Source organism: Podarcis gaigeae (genome assembly GCF_964106915.1).
Source record: "Podarcis gaigeae genome assembly, chromosome: 1".
Classification (NCBI taxonomy): Eukaryota; Metazoa; Chordata; class Lepidosauria; order Squamata; family Lacertidae; genus Podarcis; species Podarcis gaigeae.
The window spans coordinates 23,193,458-23,214,001 of record NC_139678.1 but is presented as its reverse complement, the minus strand read 5'-3'; the positions used below and the strand labels follow the sequence as shown (position 1 = coordinate 23,214,001).

Genomic DNA, 20,544 nt, shown 5'->3' with positions numbered 1-20,544 from the left:
CTTTTGGTGTAGTTTTTTTTTATATAAATTCATTTTATAATGTACCATATATAAAGCAGAGGCAACAATTATCCGTTCTTGTCACTATGGAGAGCACAAGAGGAGCTCTCACGGGATCAGACTGAAGGCCCATTGAGTTCGGCTTCCTGTTTCTCTCCTGTTTCTCTCAGGGGCCAAGGTGCCCCTGGGAAGCCTGCAGGCCAGACGTGAGGCCTTTCTCGCTGTTCCTCCCTGGCATCTGGTCGACGGTGGCAGGCTGCCTCTGAAGCTGATGCTCTAACCAAGGACACAACCGACATATGTGGGGAGACCATATCCCCCATTAATGTGCCTAACCTTCCTAATCTTTTTACACATCTTCCATAAATTGTGTGTTATGTGAGGAAATGCTTCCGATTTAATGGCACAGAGTTCCAGTTTTCTGGGGGCAGAAATTATCTACATTCACTTTTCTCTACACCATGGGTGCAAATTTATAGGCCGTTTGCTGGGTATTAGTGTTCTTTTTTCTTAATCGTAGTTATTAAAAGCCCAAATCCTGCCCTTTACATTTCTACCCATCCTTTCTTCTGTCATGACCTGAGGGATAGCTTAGTGGGTAGGGCGTCCAACTCTTCACCTCAGGGTTGTGGGTTCAAGCATTGCAGCGGGCTAGACTAGATTATTTTTGTGGTCCCGTCCAACTCTACAAATCATTGTATGACCCCTAACATGTGGTTCCCACAGAGTCATTCACCTATCCAGACACAGACCTGCTTAGCTTCAGAAAGCTACTGGCCTCATTTCCCTCCAGTTCATACCCCAGGATCAAATGTGTTAAGTCTTTCCCCAGCAGGGACCTCTACCCCCTTCAGAATTCTGGTTATGCATTTGTACACTTTTTGTAATTCTGCAATATTTCTTTTGCATTCCAGTCATTTATTTAAAATATTTATATCATCACCTTTAAATAACATGGGAATATTGTTTAGCCTTTTTTTATTCACAGACAGTACACACAGACCTTAATTTAATAACCAGAAAGCTTGCCAACTGCTGTTTCTATTGATAAGGTTGTTAATACAATCAAGGGGGAAAACAGTTGTACGACGGTAGAAAAAAACAATGGCAGGGAGAGAAAAGGAAAAAGCTTCATCTAAAACATGCTACATTTTACAGGGAGAAAAATGTGGCTATTAAAATACTGACTTCTTATCAATATTTGCTTCAGACCACGAAATTGGCCCCCATTTAGAAATGTATTTTAAATTCACAGATTATGATTTTCTTCCCCTTAAACCCATCTTACTTGTAAGACCAAGAGGATGGATGGATTGCTCCTGGCTCCTCCCGCTTTGCTGGACAGTTGAAGAGACTTGTAGTGGGTGGGATCAGGAGTGGGGAGGGAGCTTATAATAACCCCAGACCTATGCAATGTGTCAGAGGAGTAGAAAGAGGTCCTAATGTTATGACTAATAGCTTATAGTTTGTGTATTATTATGTGTAAACTGCTGGGTTCCCTCCACAAACATTGCAGTTCTCCTGATGCAACACGCTTCCCCATCTTTCCTTCCACATGCAGCTCCTGAAAATCTGCCCCAGGGGGTTGGGAAAACCTCCAGAGCAGATACCCACTTGCCCAACTTTGGAGAAGGACCGTGATAATTTAAGACATTCCCCCATTAAATTGCTGTCTCCTCTCCTCATCTGTGCTGAAATAGTATTTGGGAACATGAAGTACGGATTCTTTGCTTGCAGTTCTTTGTATGTCTGATATTCCAATGTATTGAGCAACTTTATGACAGTTGTTGTTGTCTTTGTCTATGGAGTTTTCTTGGCAGGGATACTGGAGTGGCTTGCCGGTTCCTGCTCCAGGTGGATCACGTTTGGTCAACTCTCCACTATGACCTGTCCATCTTGGGTGGCCCCGCACGGCACCCAATTTTTATGACTAATAAAAATTATATTTATGACCAATAGCTTATAATTTGTGAATCATAAATACTGTGAGCCCAATATTTACGACTAATAGCTTATAATTTGTGAGTTTTTAATCTAGTTCAGTCCCCTACCACATCCGCTCCTCCCTGTCTGTCCACTTTGGCTGACCTTCCTTCTTCTACTCAGAAGTTGCCATGAGAGTAGAGCTGTGTTTATGGGAGGGACGTTTGTGTGTGCAGAGGAGAGGAGTTGGATTGGGCTCCTATTAACGGCTAATAGTTGATTAGTTCAACAATAAGACACTGCAACCAGCAAAAGAAATAAAACCATAGGAAGGCTTAGAGATGATACAGCCGTGAAACTCACTGGGTAGCCTTGGTTAAGTTACTAGGCGATATCCACCGTTAGTAATACTCAGAGTAGAGCCATTGAAATGAACTGAAGTCCACAATGATTTCAATGGGTTTGAGTATTTCTAACAGCTTCACAAGTGCTTGATTCTTAGCAGCTGAGTGGGGCATTTTATATCAAAGTCAGGCACAGTTAATTAACTGTGCACATACCCATTAATAAGTACAACTCCATTTCTTCCATTCCATTCCTTCCCTTCTCTTTGATATAAGAGGAAGCCCTGCGGCAGACCTGTGGACAGAGCCCACCCAGAGAACTGAATAGAGCCCTGCAGATAGACTAGTTAAGATACTAACAGCTGTGGAAAGGCTGAATTATGTAAACAAGCTTCAAGAGACAAGAAATAAAGCCAAAAGATTGAGAGATCATTCCCACTATTTTAGTACCTGTCAAAGAACAGGTCTAATGCATGTATGGGAACCCTTTATTAAAAGTACTATGAATTTATTATTAAAACTGTATTTGAGTATTATACCCTAGAGAAGAAGTTGGAGGACCCTGTCTGGAGGCAAATGTGGGGAGCCTTTCTATAAATATTAATATGAGGGAATGAAAATTACAACTTGTCAACCATCACCTTTCCCCCCTTTTTTCTTTTTGGAATGGCTGTTAATGCAATCCTCCGGAGAGACATTGACAGAAATGTGTATTTAAAAAAAGCTTTATTATAAACAATCTCACTCTTCTTACAATATGATCTGCTACACACTAATCACCGGTTATGTGCAATTGTTACAGATTTGTGTGTTCTCTCACTATAGTAAATCACAAATCAGGAGAACTTTTACAATTCTGTTGTAAGGTAATCCGTCACACACAGAGGGGGAGGGGAAGCATCTTTACAAGGAAAACAGCAGAAACACACAAAACACTCAAGATATACATAAGCACTCAATGAAGCTCCCGAAATGTAAAAGTCTTTCAGCTGGGCATAAATACGATTTCATAAAAAAGCATTTATTTCATGTGCATATAAATGTGTTTTGGTTTCTACACAGTTCCAGTTAACAGTGTTAGAATCTGGGCCTGAAAATATCAACTACTTAAAATGACTGGCTCCGGTGGAAAAAAAATAGCCTGAAGATTGCAGCAGTCATAAAGTCATCGAAAGAATCTGCTACGTATCATTTACGATACAAGCAACTGTACACATTAGGAGGAAAGCAGAATTGCAGTATCTGTTCATTTCCCAGTGGCTCCCAGCAGATCCACACAGAAATATAACATTTGCAGTAGTGAACACATCAATCTAGTGCATGGAATCACTGTTTAAAGGAGGCATCACCCCACAAGAACAGTGCATCCGTTCCAGTGTTTTTCAGAAAACCTTAGCCATATATAAAAAAAAGGCAGCACCTCCACTGCACCACAATGCAGGTGCAGTAAAAACAACCACACACAACCCCAGGACATTGAACAGGCCTCCTAATGTACTGTGGCAGCCATCAGAGGGAAGGGTTGAGACAGAGACCTCTACGTTTTAGTCACCTCGTTTTTAAAACAGCAGCTGCTCCAACCCAGACCCAATAAGAGACTTAACAGCTTAGTAAAAATTGCCTGCTATTTTAAAATAGGAGGGAGGTGCCTGTTTTATCGGGCGATGTTTTATTAAGGCTTGAACTCAGTAGGCAAAGACACACACATATGCAGTTTTCCAATTAATGAAGAGCAACAGGGCCAGCAGGAGAGTTACAGGGAAGCAAAACTGCAAGCACTCTGTGCCTCCAGGAGTTCAGCTTACTTTCTGGGTTTGAGGGAGAGCAGGAAGAAATGGAGACACTTGATCTGTCCACATAGTCATCTAGGCACAAGAGCAGCAGCTGCATTTGGCAATTCAATCTTTCACCTCGAGGGTACACCAATGCATTTCGTTCCATTACACTCGCTTTCCCCAACCCAGTGTCCTCCAGATTATTTTGGATTACAAATCCCATCATCCCTGGCCACTGAGGCTGGCAAGGAATGATGGGAGCAGGTAGTCCAAAACACCTGGAAGGTGTCAGGCCAAGCAAGGCTGTACGTTAGCATCTAAAAGAGAGTTAAGACATCTGGCAGGTAGCTCTGAATTTAGAGACACCATCACTCCTGATGCCACCAAATTTTCAGTAGTGAAGCACATATTGTACATCTCTTTTTGGGGGTGAAGGGAGGAAGGTAAGGGCATCACACACAGCCATATTCATACCAAACAGTCTGCTGATCAGCATGAGAATCTGGTGATGATGGAGGGTTCTTGGAGCTGCCCCCTCTGTTTGCTTCTTCAGTGCCTCCTGCTGAAATTTTATTTTCTGGGGATCGACCTTTGGTAAGAGAGGCCTCACTCGGGCACGGCCCCTGGGGGCTGCTCCCTTCCGTGCTGCCGGAGACAATTCTGACAGGAGTCACTGTGGCCACTTCCCCAGACCGCAGCACCGGCTTGGATTTGATCTTAGAAGCAGCATATTGTGGAGGGGAGCAGTGCTGCTCCAAACCTGGCTTGGCTTGCTCCTGTGGCTGAGAGTTCAGCTCATCCTTGGAAGTGGCTGGGGAGGAAGAAAACGGGGGGAACAAGAGGGACTTCTCATCTTTTGGAGGCGCAAGAGAGAGCCGCCTGACGTCAAGCTGCCGACAGCGAGAATTAACGCTCTGCAGAGAACCCGCCACCTTTGCAGACTGCGGCCTCTCTCTCAGCAAGACCTGGGAGCCTCCCGCTAAAGGAAGTGGAGAGGTCTGGATATCTGAGTCCTTGCCCAGCTGGAGATCGGCAGTCCCAGGCTTCGGAAGGCTGTCGTAGCGTCTGTATGCTTCTGGACCAGTGGCTCTGAGGAGGTCTGCGGAAGCCAAGCTAAATGCACGGTTCAACGATGCGCTCTGCTTGCTCATGTTACTGCCCTGCTGAGAAGACTGTGCCCCCTGCCTCGATCCCCTTTGAGATGCAGGAGGAAGCTTGCAGGAATTGTTGGAGTTTGCTGCAAACTCAGATTCTGTTGGACGAAGGTTTGGTTTGACATAGTGGCCTGGCTTGGCTAGTCTTCCGTCTTCATTGGCACCAGACATCTTGACGGTTGGTGTGACGTAGATGGTGGGCATCTTGGCTGCCTCCTTCCTATTTGCCTGAGAAAGCTGACTTCCAATAAATGGAGGCTCATTTGCTTTTCTGAAATAGTCACTCAGGAAGTCGTCTCTGCTGGATGCGTCCTGAGAAAACAAAGAAACTGAATGAACATGGAGCTAATAAAATCACTATCTGAATATGGATACACAAAGATGCCACCCGATTTCTATGCTTTGATTAACGGATGGATAAACTTAATCCTTCTGAGGATCACCAGGGAGCCTTCCGGTAAGGTGTGCTGGCAATCTCTGCCAGGGCCGCAGCAGGGCGAAGCGTCTTCACCCCAGCACGCCCCTTTCATGATTGCCAGGGCGCCTTTTGAAAAGTAAGGTGGTGGGTGGGTGGTGGTGGGTCGTTGGCCTGGCCAGGTGAGGGGGCACATGACAGGGGGCCCCCCAATGTTGGGTGCAACTCAGTGCCTTTGCTGCTGCAGAAGATCAGGCTTCCAATACACTTCCAGATATGGATATATGCATACGGCTTGTAGGCTTTACAGATACAGATATATACAAGTAGAAAGCAATCTTGTTGCCCCAGCAATTCAAGATGTAACACAGACTCAAACTCAGTGGCAGAATCACTGACTGACGAATGCGCTGACATGCCTTAATCACTTATAAAGATGCCACTGGGCTGTTGCCATAGCAACTGGCTTGGCTGACCTTGCACCTGTTGGCTCATCTCATACATGAGGTGAAAGAAATTCACCCCTTCGTCAGTTCCAACACTAGCTTACTGTGTACACGTCAATGTATTCATTTCATTGAATAAACCACAACCAGTCAATCACTGAATAAATAATTTCAAATCATAAATGGAGTTCTGGGTGCTTACATTAAGTGGCGTTGATCTGTGGCTTTCTTTCAGAAATTCTTCCAAAGTCACCAACTCGCTGCCCGGAGAAGAAGGTCTATGCCTAGCAGACTGTGCATGGGCTGGGTTACTTTTCTGAGATATATCATACGAAAACGCAGAGTTCCTGGTAAGGGAGGCATTGTGCTTAGTGTTTGAGCCCCCAGGAGCAGAAGAGGTAGGACAAAAAAGGCCATCTCTAGGTGAGCCAGGTGTGTCTTTAGTCAGCACTGTGTCTTCACTACTGAGACTCTCTGATCTGCCATGAATACGGTCAAAAGAACCTGTGCCAGGAGATTAAGACATATCAAAGTTACCATCTTGTTTCCCTTTCACTCTGTGAAGAAGCTTTCTTTGAGCACCACCCAAAGATGAAGGACCCCTGGGCAGTTAAGTCCAGTCAAAGGCGACTATGGGATTGCAGCGCTCATCTCGCTTTCAGGCTGAGGAAGCCAGTGTTTGTCCACAGAGAGCTTTCTGGGTCATGTGGCCAGCATGACTAAACCGCTTCTGGTGCAACGGAACACTGTGATGGAAGCCAGGGCACACGGAAATGCCATTTACCTTCCCACCGCAGCGTTACCTATTTATCTACTTGCACTGGTGTGCTTTTGAACTCCTAGGTTGGCAGAAGCTGGGCTAGAGCAATGGGAGCTCACCTTGTCGTGCGGATTCAAACTGCTGACCTTCCAACCAGCAAGCCGAAGAGGCTAAATGATTTAGACCACAATGCCACCTGTGTCCCCTCCAAAGCGTCCATACCAAAGAATAAGAGACACGCTTGGCCATATGTTCCCAAAACCAGGTTAGTTTATTTGTAATGTTTCATATAACGTTGTGTGGATTTATTCTTTTGTACTTATATATGGATATCATTATTTACAATTGCTTCTAATATACGGTATGTATTTTTAATTATAAAACAACATTTGGACTTGGGTTAGTTTTCTGAAAAAGGTGTCCTAGAAATCAACAGATGATGATGAAGCACTGATTTAAAACCACCCATGTTAAACACACCTGTATTTTATGTAAGCCATTTAGATTTGTTGTTATTATTAAGCCATCTATAAATCTGATAAACACACCAACCAACAGCACAATTAGTAATGTGATCATGAGAAAAGGCCTGCTTATATCAGGCCAAACACCGAACTGTTCCAGCATTCTGCTCCCACTGTGGCCAAACAGGACATGAGTACAACAAAACTCTTCCCCCTCTTAATTCCCAGCCACTAGTATTCATATGGATATGGCCTTGGATAATAGAGGTAATATATTCATCATGAATATTAGCCTTTGTCCTCTATCAATCCATCCCATTTTAATAAGAGGGCATTACCCTATGAAATTAAAACTTTATGCATTGGAATTCCAGTGCAGCTTTTAGGTGACTATGCCAGGACGCAATCCACCATATATCTGTGAATATATCTTACCTTTGAAGTTCAGAGGGGAGCTGCTGGAGGATGCATTTTCACTGTTCTCTAAGCTGTTCGGCCTTGATACTGGAAGGGAGAAGAGGCACATGAGAGCCTAAGGTGAGTCCCACCTCCCGAGTAGCATCAAATTAGGAAGAAAAGAAGTCAACATTTCCACTCACTGGAGACCAGAAAAGTCTCTCACGGTGCTCCGAGAAATCATGCGGCAGCAGCGACAACAACAAATTCTTTCCAGTGATAATGCCTTGCATCCTAAGAACTGTGAATGGAACTTTGCTCATGGAATTGGGTTTTCCCCACCTCCCATTTCAGCCTCCTCACCCCAAAAAGGCACGTACAGAGGTCTGGGGACACCCTTCCTCCCTGAACGGTGTTTAGTGTTGAGGATCAATGACAAAGGGGGAACGACTAATCACTTACTGTGCTGCCTGCTTGAAAGCTCTACCTCAAGGAAGTTTTCATACAGGTCACCCTCTGAATTATGGCCTGGATAGAAGAATGCAAGATATCAGAACGTAATGTTCAACAGAGATGAACAAAACCAGCAGACATGTCCAGCCATGTTATTTAACTTTCGAAATGGTATAGGTCAATACAGGGAGATGTGAAGGTGCGTTGCATAAACAGGCGTCTAATGCAACCTGTCATGTCTGAACTAGGTGCAAATGCTAGGTCTGGTCATGGGAGTGAAGACCACACTAGGGAGGGCTAGGCTGGAAGCATGGAGAAAAGGGGCTGCCTGGAACTCTCCAGACTTAGCAAGGGATGCTTCCCAATATACGGTCTCCAAAAATCTATTCTCTTCCGTGCAGCACCAATAATGTGCAAGGGCCAATGTTTCAGCTGCAAAGTGCCCCAAAGGTGGCAAATTACTGAAGATACACATTGGGAGGAGCAGAGGAACTAAGTCCCATATTCCATGGCACAAACCTGTTTTCAATTTTAACGCCAACTGTAGAACACGTGACGTAGAACATGTGATTTTAAAGCCAACGGTAGAACATGTGACATACTTACAAACAGCATTCCTGTAAAATGTACTGTCCAACCACCACACGTCTACACCCTTAAAGGTTTCTGCCACAATAAAGGCCAAATTGGTTTTGGGGTGTGTTTTTTTACTTGTTTCCTCTATCTTCTTCTCCCCCCCCCCCCCACAAATGATGTACACAATTCTCTAGTGTTAACACATGAGGACTTATGCAGCAAAGCCAGTTCTATGAAAGGGGAGGTGGTAAATGAAGCAATGCCTGCACATTGAGGCTTTTTATTCGTTTGAACTTGGAAAGTGTTTGCTGAACCTCCCTAAAGCCAAGGCCCCCATTGCTAACCTGAAGTCAAGTCAGCCATGGCACATACCTTTGGGTCTGTTTTGTTGTCTAGAGGTGGAGGTAGAACCAGGAGCAGCCAGGTAGGCAGCTGAGGCAGAGTAAGTCCTGCAACTTGGCTCCACATAGCACTGCTTAAGAGCGGAGTCCGTTGCACTTTCAATGTGGTCACTGCTGCCTCCATAATGAGAATTTCTCTTCGGCTTTGAATCCACTAATATTGAGTAGGAAAGGCAGAAGAGAGAAAGAGAGAGAGAGAGAGAGAGAGAGAGAGAGAGAGAATAAAGCACACCAAAACTAGGCACAAATTTACCCACCCACCGCCCTGTAAATGCAGCAAGCAGGCACAAAAACAGTGGCACAAAAGATGCGCTGATTATGCAAGCTGTATCACTGAAGTTTATTATCAGGTTATATTTGCATTCAGTTTTCCAAGAGGATGCTAGCTCAGGGAGAACCTAATGAGTGTCCTGAGTAGCAGGGAGAATGTTTTATAGATATTATGGCGAAGGAAGGGCCACACACAAACACTGGATGGGGTGAGAGCACTGAAAATCCTCTAAGGCTGGAAAGCTATTAACCCTTACTTGGGAGTAAGCCCCAATGAACCTAGAGGGATCTATTTCAAGAATAGGATCAGGTCTCACAAATGCCTTTTCCCTTTAGCATTACAATAAAAAAGGTAATTAATGTTTGATGCCCTATGCAACATATTGTTCCTAGTGTTCCTTCAGGGAATAATTCATTTTTCAACACAATAGTTTGAATATGGTCTTAGTTAGGCTGGGATACTTGGTTATAAATTTAAATGGCCCATTGGAGTACTGAACGCCAAAATTATTTACTTGTAAAAGTGAATTAGTATTCATTAAATAATAAGGGTCTTGGATACATTCAAATGCCCAAGAAGTGCATGTTACAATTGTTTTCCAGAGTAATTCTCTGCAAATGATATCATTGAATTCCTGAAAAATGAATAGGATAAGGCGCAAGTAACAAATGGCTGGCATAGACAACAAACAACAGCGACAAATTAAATTAGCACAAAAGACACAGGTGAGTTAAAAATTGCAAAGTAAGCCTGAGAATAGTGCCTGGAAGCTGTGCGTAAGGCTATGGTGCAATGGAAATATGAAAATGCCATCATAATACTGGCAGCAAATCTGATGTGTCCCACACTCTAGAAGCTCATGGAACTTGGGAAGTAAGAGGAAAAGCAACCTTAGGGCTGATTTATAATGCTGCCTTCTAGTCATCTACATGTAAAAAAAGGACGGACATTTGTTGCAATACAAAAGTGACTTATGCTGCACATTCTGCTGTGATTAAGGTTCCTGTAATCACGATCAATGTTGCTAAATTCTGTGCAGCCGCTATCAGGCGCAGAAAACAAGAGCTTCCCAATGTCAACATGCAGGTGAAGGCAAATACTTAATTTTATTCATGTTGTCCAATTTTAAATTGTAGTTATGGCCTAATTTGTATTGAAATTGTCCTTTGTTTTTTCCGGTGTTATGTTTCGCTGACTAGCTGTACGAGTCAATCTGGTCTGTGACCGTTTAATAAAATTTGATTTGATTCTGCTGTGATGCACATCCTATTTAGGGTCAGCTCTCTCAGAACAGTTGCTCTTACTTAACAAACATTTTTAAATCACCCACCTCTTGCTTTGGACAATTTTTTTAAAATGTAAAAATGAGACAAAACGCAATGGCATTTCTTCACTACAAAATTGGACGTTTTGAGGATAGTAGTATTTTGCACTTTCTAAAAATGAGAGGACTAGGTTATGGCAGGAGTAGCTGACATGGTGCTTGCCCCATTTTGCTGGGCTACAGTTTCTATCCTTCTTCCTGAGTGCTGGTGCAGAGTGATGGGAGCTCAGCAAAGATCTGTAGGTTTTTCCACACTGGCAATGCCTGCGCTAAAGTATCATAACATTCAGCTACCTTTGCCTATGGTTAAGTCTATACTTTAGGGACACAGGTGGCGCTGTGGGTAAAACCTCAGCGCCTAGGGCTTGCCGATCGAAAGGTCGGCGGTTCGAATCCCTGCGGCGGGGTGCGCTCCCGTCGTTCGGTCCCAGCGCCTGCCAACCTAGCAGTTCGAAAGCACCCCTGGGTGCAAGTAGATAAATAGGGACCGCTTACTAGCGGGAAGGTAAACGGCGTTTCCGTGTGCGGCTCTGGCTTGCCAGAGCAGCGATGTCACGCTGGCCACGTGACCCGGAAGTGTCTCCGGACAGCGCTGGCCCCTGGCCTCTTGAGTGAGATGGGCGCACCAACCCCAGAGTCTGGCAAGACTGGCCCGTACGGGCAGGGGTACCTTTACCTTACCTTTAAGTCTATACTTTGATGTCTACATTGCAATATTATCAGAGAACAGACAAACAGCCTATCGGGAAGGGGTGAGTGCTGCAAAGGGTCTGTTAGATAAAAGGAATCTTTAACACAGAATATGCAAAGGCAGTTAAAGAGGATGCATCATTGGCAACACAGCGACAGCAGTTCATCTCCGCATTTGGACAGGACATGAGGCACACAAGTGAAGCACGCAGCAAACCCACTTACTTAAGATGTGCACCATCACCTGTAAAGAAATGGGCACTGTGTGTCCTTGAGAGTGTACTCTAGTGAAGAAACGATCCAGATTGTGCAATAAAAGATTCTTCATCTTACTGAGGGGGAAATGTAGTCCATGTTGACTTGATCTGAGCTTGGATTTAGTTTGTGTCAATGATATGCTGAACATCTATAATTTGTGTATGTAGAGAAGTTATAAGTCTGGTATATATATCTATTCAGAAATGCATTGAAAATAAATGATAAGAGAAGGTGTTAGAGATCTCCCGTTTCCGAGAAAGAAAGTGGCTCATTAGGAGAGGATGGGATGTCAGAAGGCGGCCAGAACCGGAAGCGGTTAGAGAGAGACGGATGATTCGATGGAGACTTTTCTTTGGGCTTGCTTGTGCTTCTCAAAAAGGGAATCTTTTTGCGTTGAGCAGCTAAGTGTTATCACCCAGAGATCCCAAAAGGAAGAAGAAAGGAAGAAAAAAAAGTAACAGAAATAACTAAAATGTACTTCAAACAACCAAGAGACTAGCTAAACATGAAAAAGGACCAATTATTTATTCTACAGCAACTACTAAATCAGGTGAGGGATTAGATGAGAAAATGGTGCAGCCACAGCTAATAGTATCTACGATTATACATACATAGTAAAATCACACATGCAATAGACACATCTGCTGTTTTTCTCTGTACAGTGGTACCTTGGTTCTCAAACGCCGAAAACCCAGAAGTAAATGTTCCGATTTTTGAACGTTTTTCGGAAACCAATGTGGCTGTCGGCTATTGTTTCCAAGGCACCTGCACCAATCAGAAGCTGCACCTTGGTTTTTGAACATTTGAGAAGTCAAACGGACTTCTGGAATGGCTTACGTTTGGCGCTTTTGTTTTTGCTATATATTTTGTGTTTTTGAGGCTTTTCTGTGTGGAACCCAGTTCAGCTACTGATTGATTGATTGATTGATTGATTGTGTGACTGTGGAAATGGGTAAAAGTCCCCCTCCCCACCCCCCGCAATCCAAACAATGACTATTATCAGTGCAGGTAAGAAAAAATAATAATTTAAATTTTTTATCATTTACAATACTATCTTATTTATTTTATAGTACAGTACATTGATTACTGCTTTCATTTTGTGGATCAATGGTCTCGTTAGATAGTAAAAGTCATGTTAAATTACTGTTTTGGAGGTTATTTTTAGAAGTCTGGAACGGATTAATTCATTTTGCATTGCTTTCTATGGGAAAGTGCACCTTGGTTTTGGAATGCTTTGGTTTTGGAACAGATTTCCAGAACGTATTTGGTTTGAGAACCAAGGTACCACTGTACTGCAGTTTAGAAATACCACTGGGTAACTGCAGGCCAAGCCTGCAGTTCTTAATCATTCGGGGGCATAAGCATCTCTTACAGAATTTGTTATTGAGAAAGGACACAGAGCATTCCCCATTTCATGAGCTGCATCTAAGTGGTTCTTGATCCAGGAGACATGCCTATTAATGGCTTGTGGTTCAGCTCTGGCTGCAACTTGTGGTTAGTGAGTCCACAAGCCCAGGCACAGACAACACACTAAGCCAAATCATGGCCTAGTTCAGCATGGTACAAGAGTGAGAGAAACCGGGGAGAAGTAAAGTAGTTATGAGCTCCTCGCTGGGAGCCTGTACATTATTTTTGTGTTCCTCATAAACCATAACTTGGCTAACTGGGCTGTGTGAACCAGCATGTGTACTATGGTCACACGTTTACCATTATAATTAAGGTCTACATTAAGATTTCACATCATTTTCCCCCATACACTTGTATACATTGCAAAGTAAGTAAGGCACATTTGAACACAATGGGACTTTAGCACAAGGTTAAGCACTTAAATTCCACAAGTTACAAATACAATTGAGGCCTAACTTCTTCTGGATTAAGTCTCAGTTAGTTAATATCATGCACCTTCCATCTCTCCCAATATGTCACATGGGTGACACACACAGTTCCTTTAGAAAATATTTGTACAGCATAAAGAAAAGTTGTGAAAAGTTTTCATAAGAATTTCACTGAATGCTCATGTTTTATTCCAGCTGTTTAATAAATGCCAGCCTTTTCCAATAATCCTGAAAATTGCTTTTACCTCTAAGTCAATGATTATTAGTTGCATTTTAGTGTAACATACTCTGCTTTCTTACTGACAAACAGCTGGTTATAAAATGAAAAGCACCAACCAACACCATGTGTCTCTTGAAATCACTACCTTCCCACTTTTCTTACTCTGTTTCTGTGCGACCATTTCTTTCCTAATTACTCCCTCTACTGTTAAGAGATGGGCCACACCTTCAGAGTGCATAAAATGTCATAGTAAATTGCACTATATGGAGGAACCTTTATATATTCTTTATATATTTTGGACAGCACGAAGTGATAAATCCCCATCCATTAATTTTGAAACAGTACTTAATAGATCTCACGTAATCAACTGAGAAAACATGTTGAATTGAGATGCCGTTAAAAAACCCAGACATTTGGAAGAATCTGGTAAATTCAGAGAACTACTATGTCTAATAGGACATGTGACAGTAATACTATTAGTATTCAGTAATTCAAAATAAATGTATTTACTATAAACCATCTTTCAGTCATAATGCCTCCCAAAGCAGTTTAAAATAAGAACAAAATTGAAGATGAAGTAAATAATAATAATCGAAAAACCACTAGAAAAGAAGTCTAGTTTAGCAGCAGCAATGGCAGGACAACCAAACCACAGTATCAGAATAAGCAAAACCTTCAAACAGAAACAGCAGCAAAAGAAAAACTTTGCTCCATCTACGTGCTGATAGCTCAGTAAAAAGGTTTAATGTTTCACACTGCCCTCCCCAGAAAACAGACTGTGCCTGATGAACCTCCAAATAGGGAGTTTCAGAAAAAGATAATAATAATAATAATAATAATAATAATAATAATAATAATAATAATAATATATACCCCGCCCATCTGGCTGGGTTTCCCCAGCCACTCTGGGCGGCTTCCAACAGAATACTAAAATACAATAACCTATTAAACATTAAAAGCTTCCCTAAATAGGGCTGCCTTCAGATGTCTTCTAAAAGTCTGGTAGTTGTTTTTCTCTTTGACATCTGGTGGGAAAAAGGTCCCCAAACTAAAAACTCTGCTCCTTATTGAACAGGGGTAGGGAACCAGTGGCTCTTCAGACATGTTTGGACTCCAGCTCCCATGAACCACAGCCATCATGGCCAATGGTCAGGGGTGATGGGAGTTCCGTATCTGCATTGTTGAGGATCCACAACTCACAGTAGTCATGGCTTCAATGGCAGAGCTTAATACACTGGAAAATGGTTTATCAGCAGTATACTGACCCCTGTTGCAACTCAGAAGTTTGATAAGCAGTGGCTGCAACCTCAATATAATCTGTGCTTAAAAAGCAAATGAACATTCAGTCCCGAGAAAAAACTGTTTAGCAACCCTGTATAAATAAATACAAACTCATTTTCAGAGGTAGTTCCAGAGTGATGAACCGCAACAGCAAAACCAACCTCACTTTGTATGGAGCACCCAAGAACACCAGGCAGTACAACATAATTCTCCATCTGTGCTTGCAGTTAAAGGAGTCCACTTCCCAAAGGACTCATAATTCTAGAATGGGAAAGTATGCTCTGCATACTTTTTCCTGCTTCTGCTGGTTGTGTATTTGTGTGTGTGTATTGGGGGGCAGGGAATAAAGAGGTATTCATTTCACCTAAACCTCAAATCCTGCCCTCCCCCATCCCTCTAGGTTCTCTCAGCAAAAAGTGAGAGGGAGCTAGATGTTCTGTAGATTCTTGCCTCCAACTGGGAACCCTGTACCAATGAATTTCCTAATCACACATACAGGCTTTATGCACCTACAGAGATCCAGGTATACTCACACTTTTTGAAACCTTCCACTGAATGTACAGAGATAGTGGTCAGTAGGTGCGACCCCATTGAGGAATCCCATGTTTACTGAATGTGTGAATGGAAAGCGACAACATGTTCAAACCTACCTTCTCAGCACAACACCCACTCCCCTATCATGTTGCCTATGAAACAGGTGAGAGACTATCACCTCTGTGGAACCAGAAGGTATCACTATTCTCTCGATTTCTACCATCTCCACAAGGTGGTCTCCTTGTCTACCCTTCCTCATGAAAATGCATTTAAAATAGCCCACTAAAAACAGATGTGCTTCACTCTTAACTTCCCACTTGATTTCAGTGGCATTCAGAAATGCTCAGCTGTGGCTGAATTGCACCCTTTATTTATTTGTTCTTAGCTAGCTAGCCTTGCCAGCACCAACAGACCAGCAGTTGATTAACTATCCATTAAGTACAACACCACCTACCTTTCCCCACAGGTCCATTATTCTGCTCTCTGCCTTCCACTGAGCCAGACTCTGCGGAGGTGCTCTCCAGATTCTCCTGCTGCTTGGGCAGCTGTGAAGGCGATGGTGACCCAGCTGTGTCTGTGCTTTCTGAGTGCCACGGAGGACTCTCTACGGAGGATTTCAACCGTTCTCTTGTAGTTTCTTTCTTTGGCTTCATGAGTTTAACCAAGGCTCTAGCTCCTATCCAGTGGTTTTTCCTATTATTGAGGGAAGGAGCAGCAATCATTTTGTTTTGTGTTTTTAGCACAGTGCGATGCTTATCTTTTCTCTCCACCATAAAAGAGTACTGCGAAACTGCCTTGGCATCAGGAAGATGACATTCCCCGACTCAATAAAAGTTGGGCCACGTTTTGCCAGAGGATTTAAAAACCAAACACTGGGCAAAGACCCTGCATGGAGTTTTCACATAAACAAACACCCCATGCTTTTTTTTTATTTGTTGTCTCTTATGAGGACCTTTTCAGATTCCATTCATTAAAAACCCTTCTGGGAGAAAGATGGGGACTTAACACTTTAATTGCTCACTGCTGAGATACATACAGACACCACTGCCCTTATCTATGAGCCTTATATAGCAGGGGTGGTGAACCTTCATCCCACAGGCTGAATGTGGCCTTCTAGGCCCCTCTGTCTAGCCCTTGGGACTCACTCCAGGTCACTACCCATCACTGGCACCTTCCTCAAGTGCTTTTGCCTGGCTGTTGCATGTTCTTGAACTGTGTATCTTGCTGACCTGAATGGAGGGTGGAGAGAAGTGGTCTGTGTGGTGTCTAAAGATCTTTGGCTTTTGTGTGGCAAATGTAGCTTACTGTACAAAGTAAGAGTTGCATCTGTAGCTTCACTCACTTTTGCTTCTGACCCTACTCATCAGTGGCATGCAGCCTCGGGCTGAAAAATGCCCCCACCCTCACACGATGAAACCTGCAAGGTGTGACCAACCCCCCAACCCCAATTTCTTCCCTAAGAGGAAATGCCCGCGCCTCAATAAACAGAATTTCTAGACTGCAAGAACTGTCAGTAAGTGGCTCCCTTTCCAAACACAAAGCCATCATATACAAGTTGCCCTCGCACACTTAAGAGGCATCTTTCTGCCTAGGACAGAACTGCCCGTGTGCCATTTAAGCTTGAGAAAACTTACTTTTTTGGAGCTGGATCATAAAACTTATACTGATCCATTATTTTCTCCTCCAGTTTTTCTTTGTGTCGCCTTAATGCATTCAGTTTGTCACTGTTGAAAAACCAAAGCGGCAGGGGAAAAACAACACATGAGCACTTAGAGGGTTCTACTTGCTAGGAATTGAGTATAATTAATAATTCAACTCTCACAAAGCCCGTGTCCCCGAGGGCAGGATTTTGAGCGATGAAAAGCCCTTCTGAGAAAGTACCTATCACACAGAAGTAATTAGCTTCATGATTAAGCACGTCAGCTGTCTAGTTGGTAGGGCAACCACCACCAAAAAGCTGAGGCACAAGAAAACAAGGAGGATTTTAAAATGTTTGCAGTCCTTGAGGAGGGAAAGGTGCTGGTTTTGTTTTGTTTTTGGAACATGTGAGCTAAACTACCTAGGTAGATTAAGTCAAAATCAGTTCAATACAATCACGACAAGTTCATGGCAGGATTTAATGACCACACAATATGTCTGGGCCTCTGGACAACGTAGTTGGATGCCTGGATAGTAGAGGGCTGTTACCATGTCTGCTAAAAGTTTAGGGATCAGCCAGTACCACGTGAAATAGAACCTTACCCCTTCATACCTGCAGCTTGTCCCAACAAATTTTACATAACTTACCAGGTGCATCATTCAATCTGCCATATAACAGGTAAGCACATTTGGCACTTAAAAGGAAACCCAAAAACTACCTTTATGTATGCATGTTGTCATCAACCTGTTATATACACTATGAGTGCATGAAACAAGACTGCTGCTCCAGCTGCTGCCTGCCATGACTCATTCAAGAGTACTTGGGGACACCCTCCCGAAGTCTGTTTCAGGTGCACTTAAAGGCTTGTGTGCACCAGGCAAGTCTCAGGACTTCATTTCCCTCCATGTCTTGTTGCAAATTGCTTTTGCAACTTTCCAAAGTTTCAGGCACAGGTTGAGACAAAGCTTGGGAGGCTGCTCTTCATGGTCCAGAGGAAATCTGAATTATACATAGAGGCTAATACAAGCAGCACATCATGAAGATTATCTGTGATAATTGGCAACATCACTAGTTAAGTATTTATATCTTGCACTTCTTAAACCAATTACTTGGCATCAGTGTGTCCTGCACAGTTGGACTATATATTGGGAAATAATAATGATAAATCACACCATTCCACCCAAAGAAACCCAGGATGGCAAAAAGATCCCTTTTTAAAAAACAATTAAAAGCAAGCCTTGTAGAAATAAAAATCTGCTCCAGAGAGTTTGGGGAGCCCTTAGAGAAGTTTTGGGGGTGCACAAGAGGAGAAGAGGAAGGAGAAATCCCACTGAGTGGAAATCCATTTGTGCAGAGTTTGATACAAGTCAATATCTTTCACCCATCGAATGCCTAGGTGAACAGGATTATTATCATTTTTTTTAAATGCCTAAATGTTAATAATTAGGGGGAGAGGTGCATCTCATCAGGGAGGGCATTCCATGAGCAAAAGGCCACTACTGAGAAGGCCCTGATACAAGTTCACACCAGACAGCCAGCACCCAGTGATGATGGCACCAATAGGTCATTGCCTGCCAACCACTGAGGTCTGTGATGGTTTATCTTCTAGCTACTTGGCATCCCAGGCCAATAGGGCTTTGCACACTGAAACCAACACCTTGAACTAACCTGGGAGAAGAGAGGGTTGAAGAAGATTGGAGGAAATTCAAGACTTATTTACAAAAATATTGTGATTTGGTGGAAAGTTAAGTAGGATGTTTGATCATAAATAATTGGCCTTCACAAAACCGGATTGGAATTGGATGTAAAGCGAGACTAAGAGAAACAAATTTTCAGAGGACTATATTTAAATAAGCGGTTATAAAATTTGCAAACAAGATGATAAATTGCTTGGAAAAAATTTATGATGATGAAAATGGCAGTGGGAGATGCGAGGAAGTCCAAAGAAGTTACGAAACTCTGTTGAGATAAAAGTAAGGTTGTTTATTGTCTTTGTACTCTATTCTGTAAAAAACCCTAATAAAAATTTTATTAAAAAAAAAAAATGAAACCAACACCTTGAACTAGCTGTGGTAACTCACACTGCAGTCAGTACAGTGCTTTCAGGAAATAACTCTCTGCAGTTTGCATCTGCTTTCACACCCTAGCATCAGGTTGTTCAAATGCAGGAGCAGGGATCTATGCAATACTCTGTAAGCTGTGTAAAGCTGAGTAAAGGGATCACCCAGTTGCTCAGAAGCTTTTAAAATTGACTTTTGGCTGTGCTAATCTGGCCCAAGGGATTCAGATATCCCCTTGGATGTCTCCATGCACCCTCATCGCCACACTTCGATAACAGTCTCACGGACAACATGATAAATAAGCGGGGAGGGAAGTCTTACATATATTGCTTCTGTTCCTCGTGATATTGCTCCTTGTTCTCCATGTTCTGCTCCAGCAGCATTTGGTTCTGTTGACTCAGCATCTGGATCTGACTCAGGAGATGATGATTCTCTTCTTCCAAGTTTCCTTTTAGGCGAGCCAGAAGCTATTCAACAGACACATCACAGGTGAAGTTCCTCTACCTGCGCTTGTCTATTCACCATTAATAAAACGGCACCGAGCCAAAGGTCCTTTGTACCCTAAAGCTTACCAACTACTTTGGCCGTCAGATAGCCGAGTGCCAACCACTGCTACGATGCACACGCATAAGTATGTCTCACTCAAATAAATTACTGGCTGTTTGCTGCATTTATATTGTGGTGGCCTTTCGCTTTCATTGCCATGCATTCATTGATTTTAACTGGGAGTGAAACTAGCCATGACAGGCTGCATAATCCAGCTTGGATGATGCTGAAACCCTAACAAAGCAAGGCAGGGGAAGCTTTCAAGTGCATTGTGGAGCTGAGTCCCTGTTGGAATAAAGAAGCTAAAAAAACAAGTAACAGTTATGAGACAGGAAAAGATGAAAGCATGGAAGAGGTTAGCTCCCCAACCCCATTCTGTTCTCAAGTCCACCCATCTCACTTTTTAAGGATTTGGCAGCAAACCAAGCCTAACACCAGGGTTTCTCCTTCAAATTACTGGCATTTAAGTGCAAGTCAACACCACTACATTTTTCTCCCTTCGGCTGCATTCTCACATGACAGTAAACCATGGCAAAAAAAATGAGAGGCACAAATACAAGATGGGTGACACCTGGCTTGAGAGCAGTACATGTGAAAAGGATCTAGGAGTCTTGGTTGACCACAAACTTGACATGAGCCAACAGTGTGACGCGGCAGCTAAAAAAGCCAATGCAATTCTGGGCTGCATCAATAGGAGTATAGCATCTAGATCAAGGGAAGTAATAGTGCCACTGTATTCTGCTCTGGTCAGACCTCACCTGGAGTACTGTGTCCAGTTC

At 43.0% G+C, this 20,544-nt stretch overlaps 1 protein-coding gene across 1 annotated transcript in view; it reads right to left on the bottom strand.

Annotated features, from left to right (window-relative positions):
* Positions 1-2,976: 2,976 nt before the first annotated feature.
* Positions 2,977-20,544, bottom strand: part of CCDC88C (coiled-coil domain containing 88C) — a 99,632-nt gene continuing 82,064 nt past the window's right edge. The window contains exons 23-30 of the mRNA XM_083730410.1: positions 19,541-19,686; positions 17,155-17,244; positions 15,975-16,213; positions 9,079-9,261; positions 8,140-8,205; positions 7,717-7,785; positions 6,260-6,561; positions 2,977-5,508 (exon numbers count right to left, since the gene is read on the bottom strand). Coding sequence (XP_083586536.1) covers positions 4,495-5,508; positions 6,260-6,561; positions 7,717-7,785; positions 8,140-8,205; positions 9,079-9,261; positions 15,975-16,213; positions 17,155-17,244; positions 19,541-19,686 — 2,109 coding nt within the window. The 3' untranslated portion in view covers positions 2,977-4,494. The remainder of the gene's footprint in view (positions 5,509-6,259; positions 6,562-7,716; positions 7,786-8,139; positions 8,206-9,078; positions 9,262-15,974; positions 16,214-17,154; positions 17,245-19,540; positions 19,687-20,544) is intronic.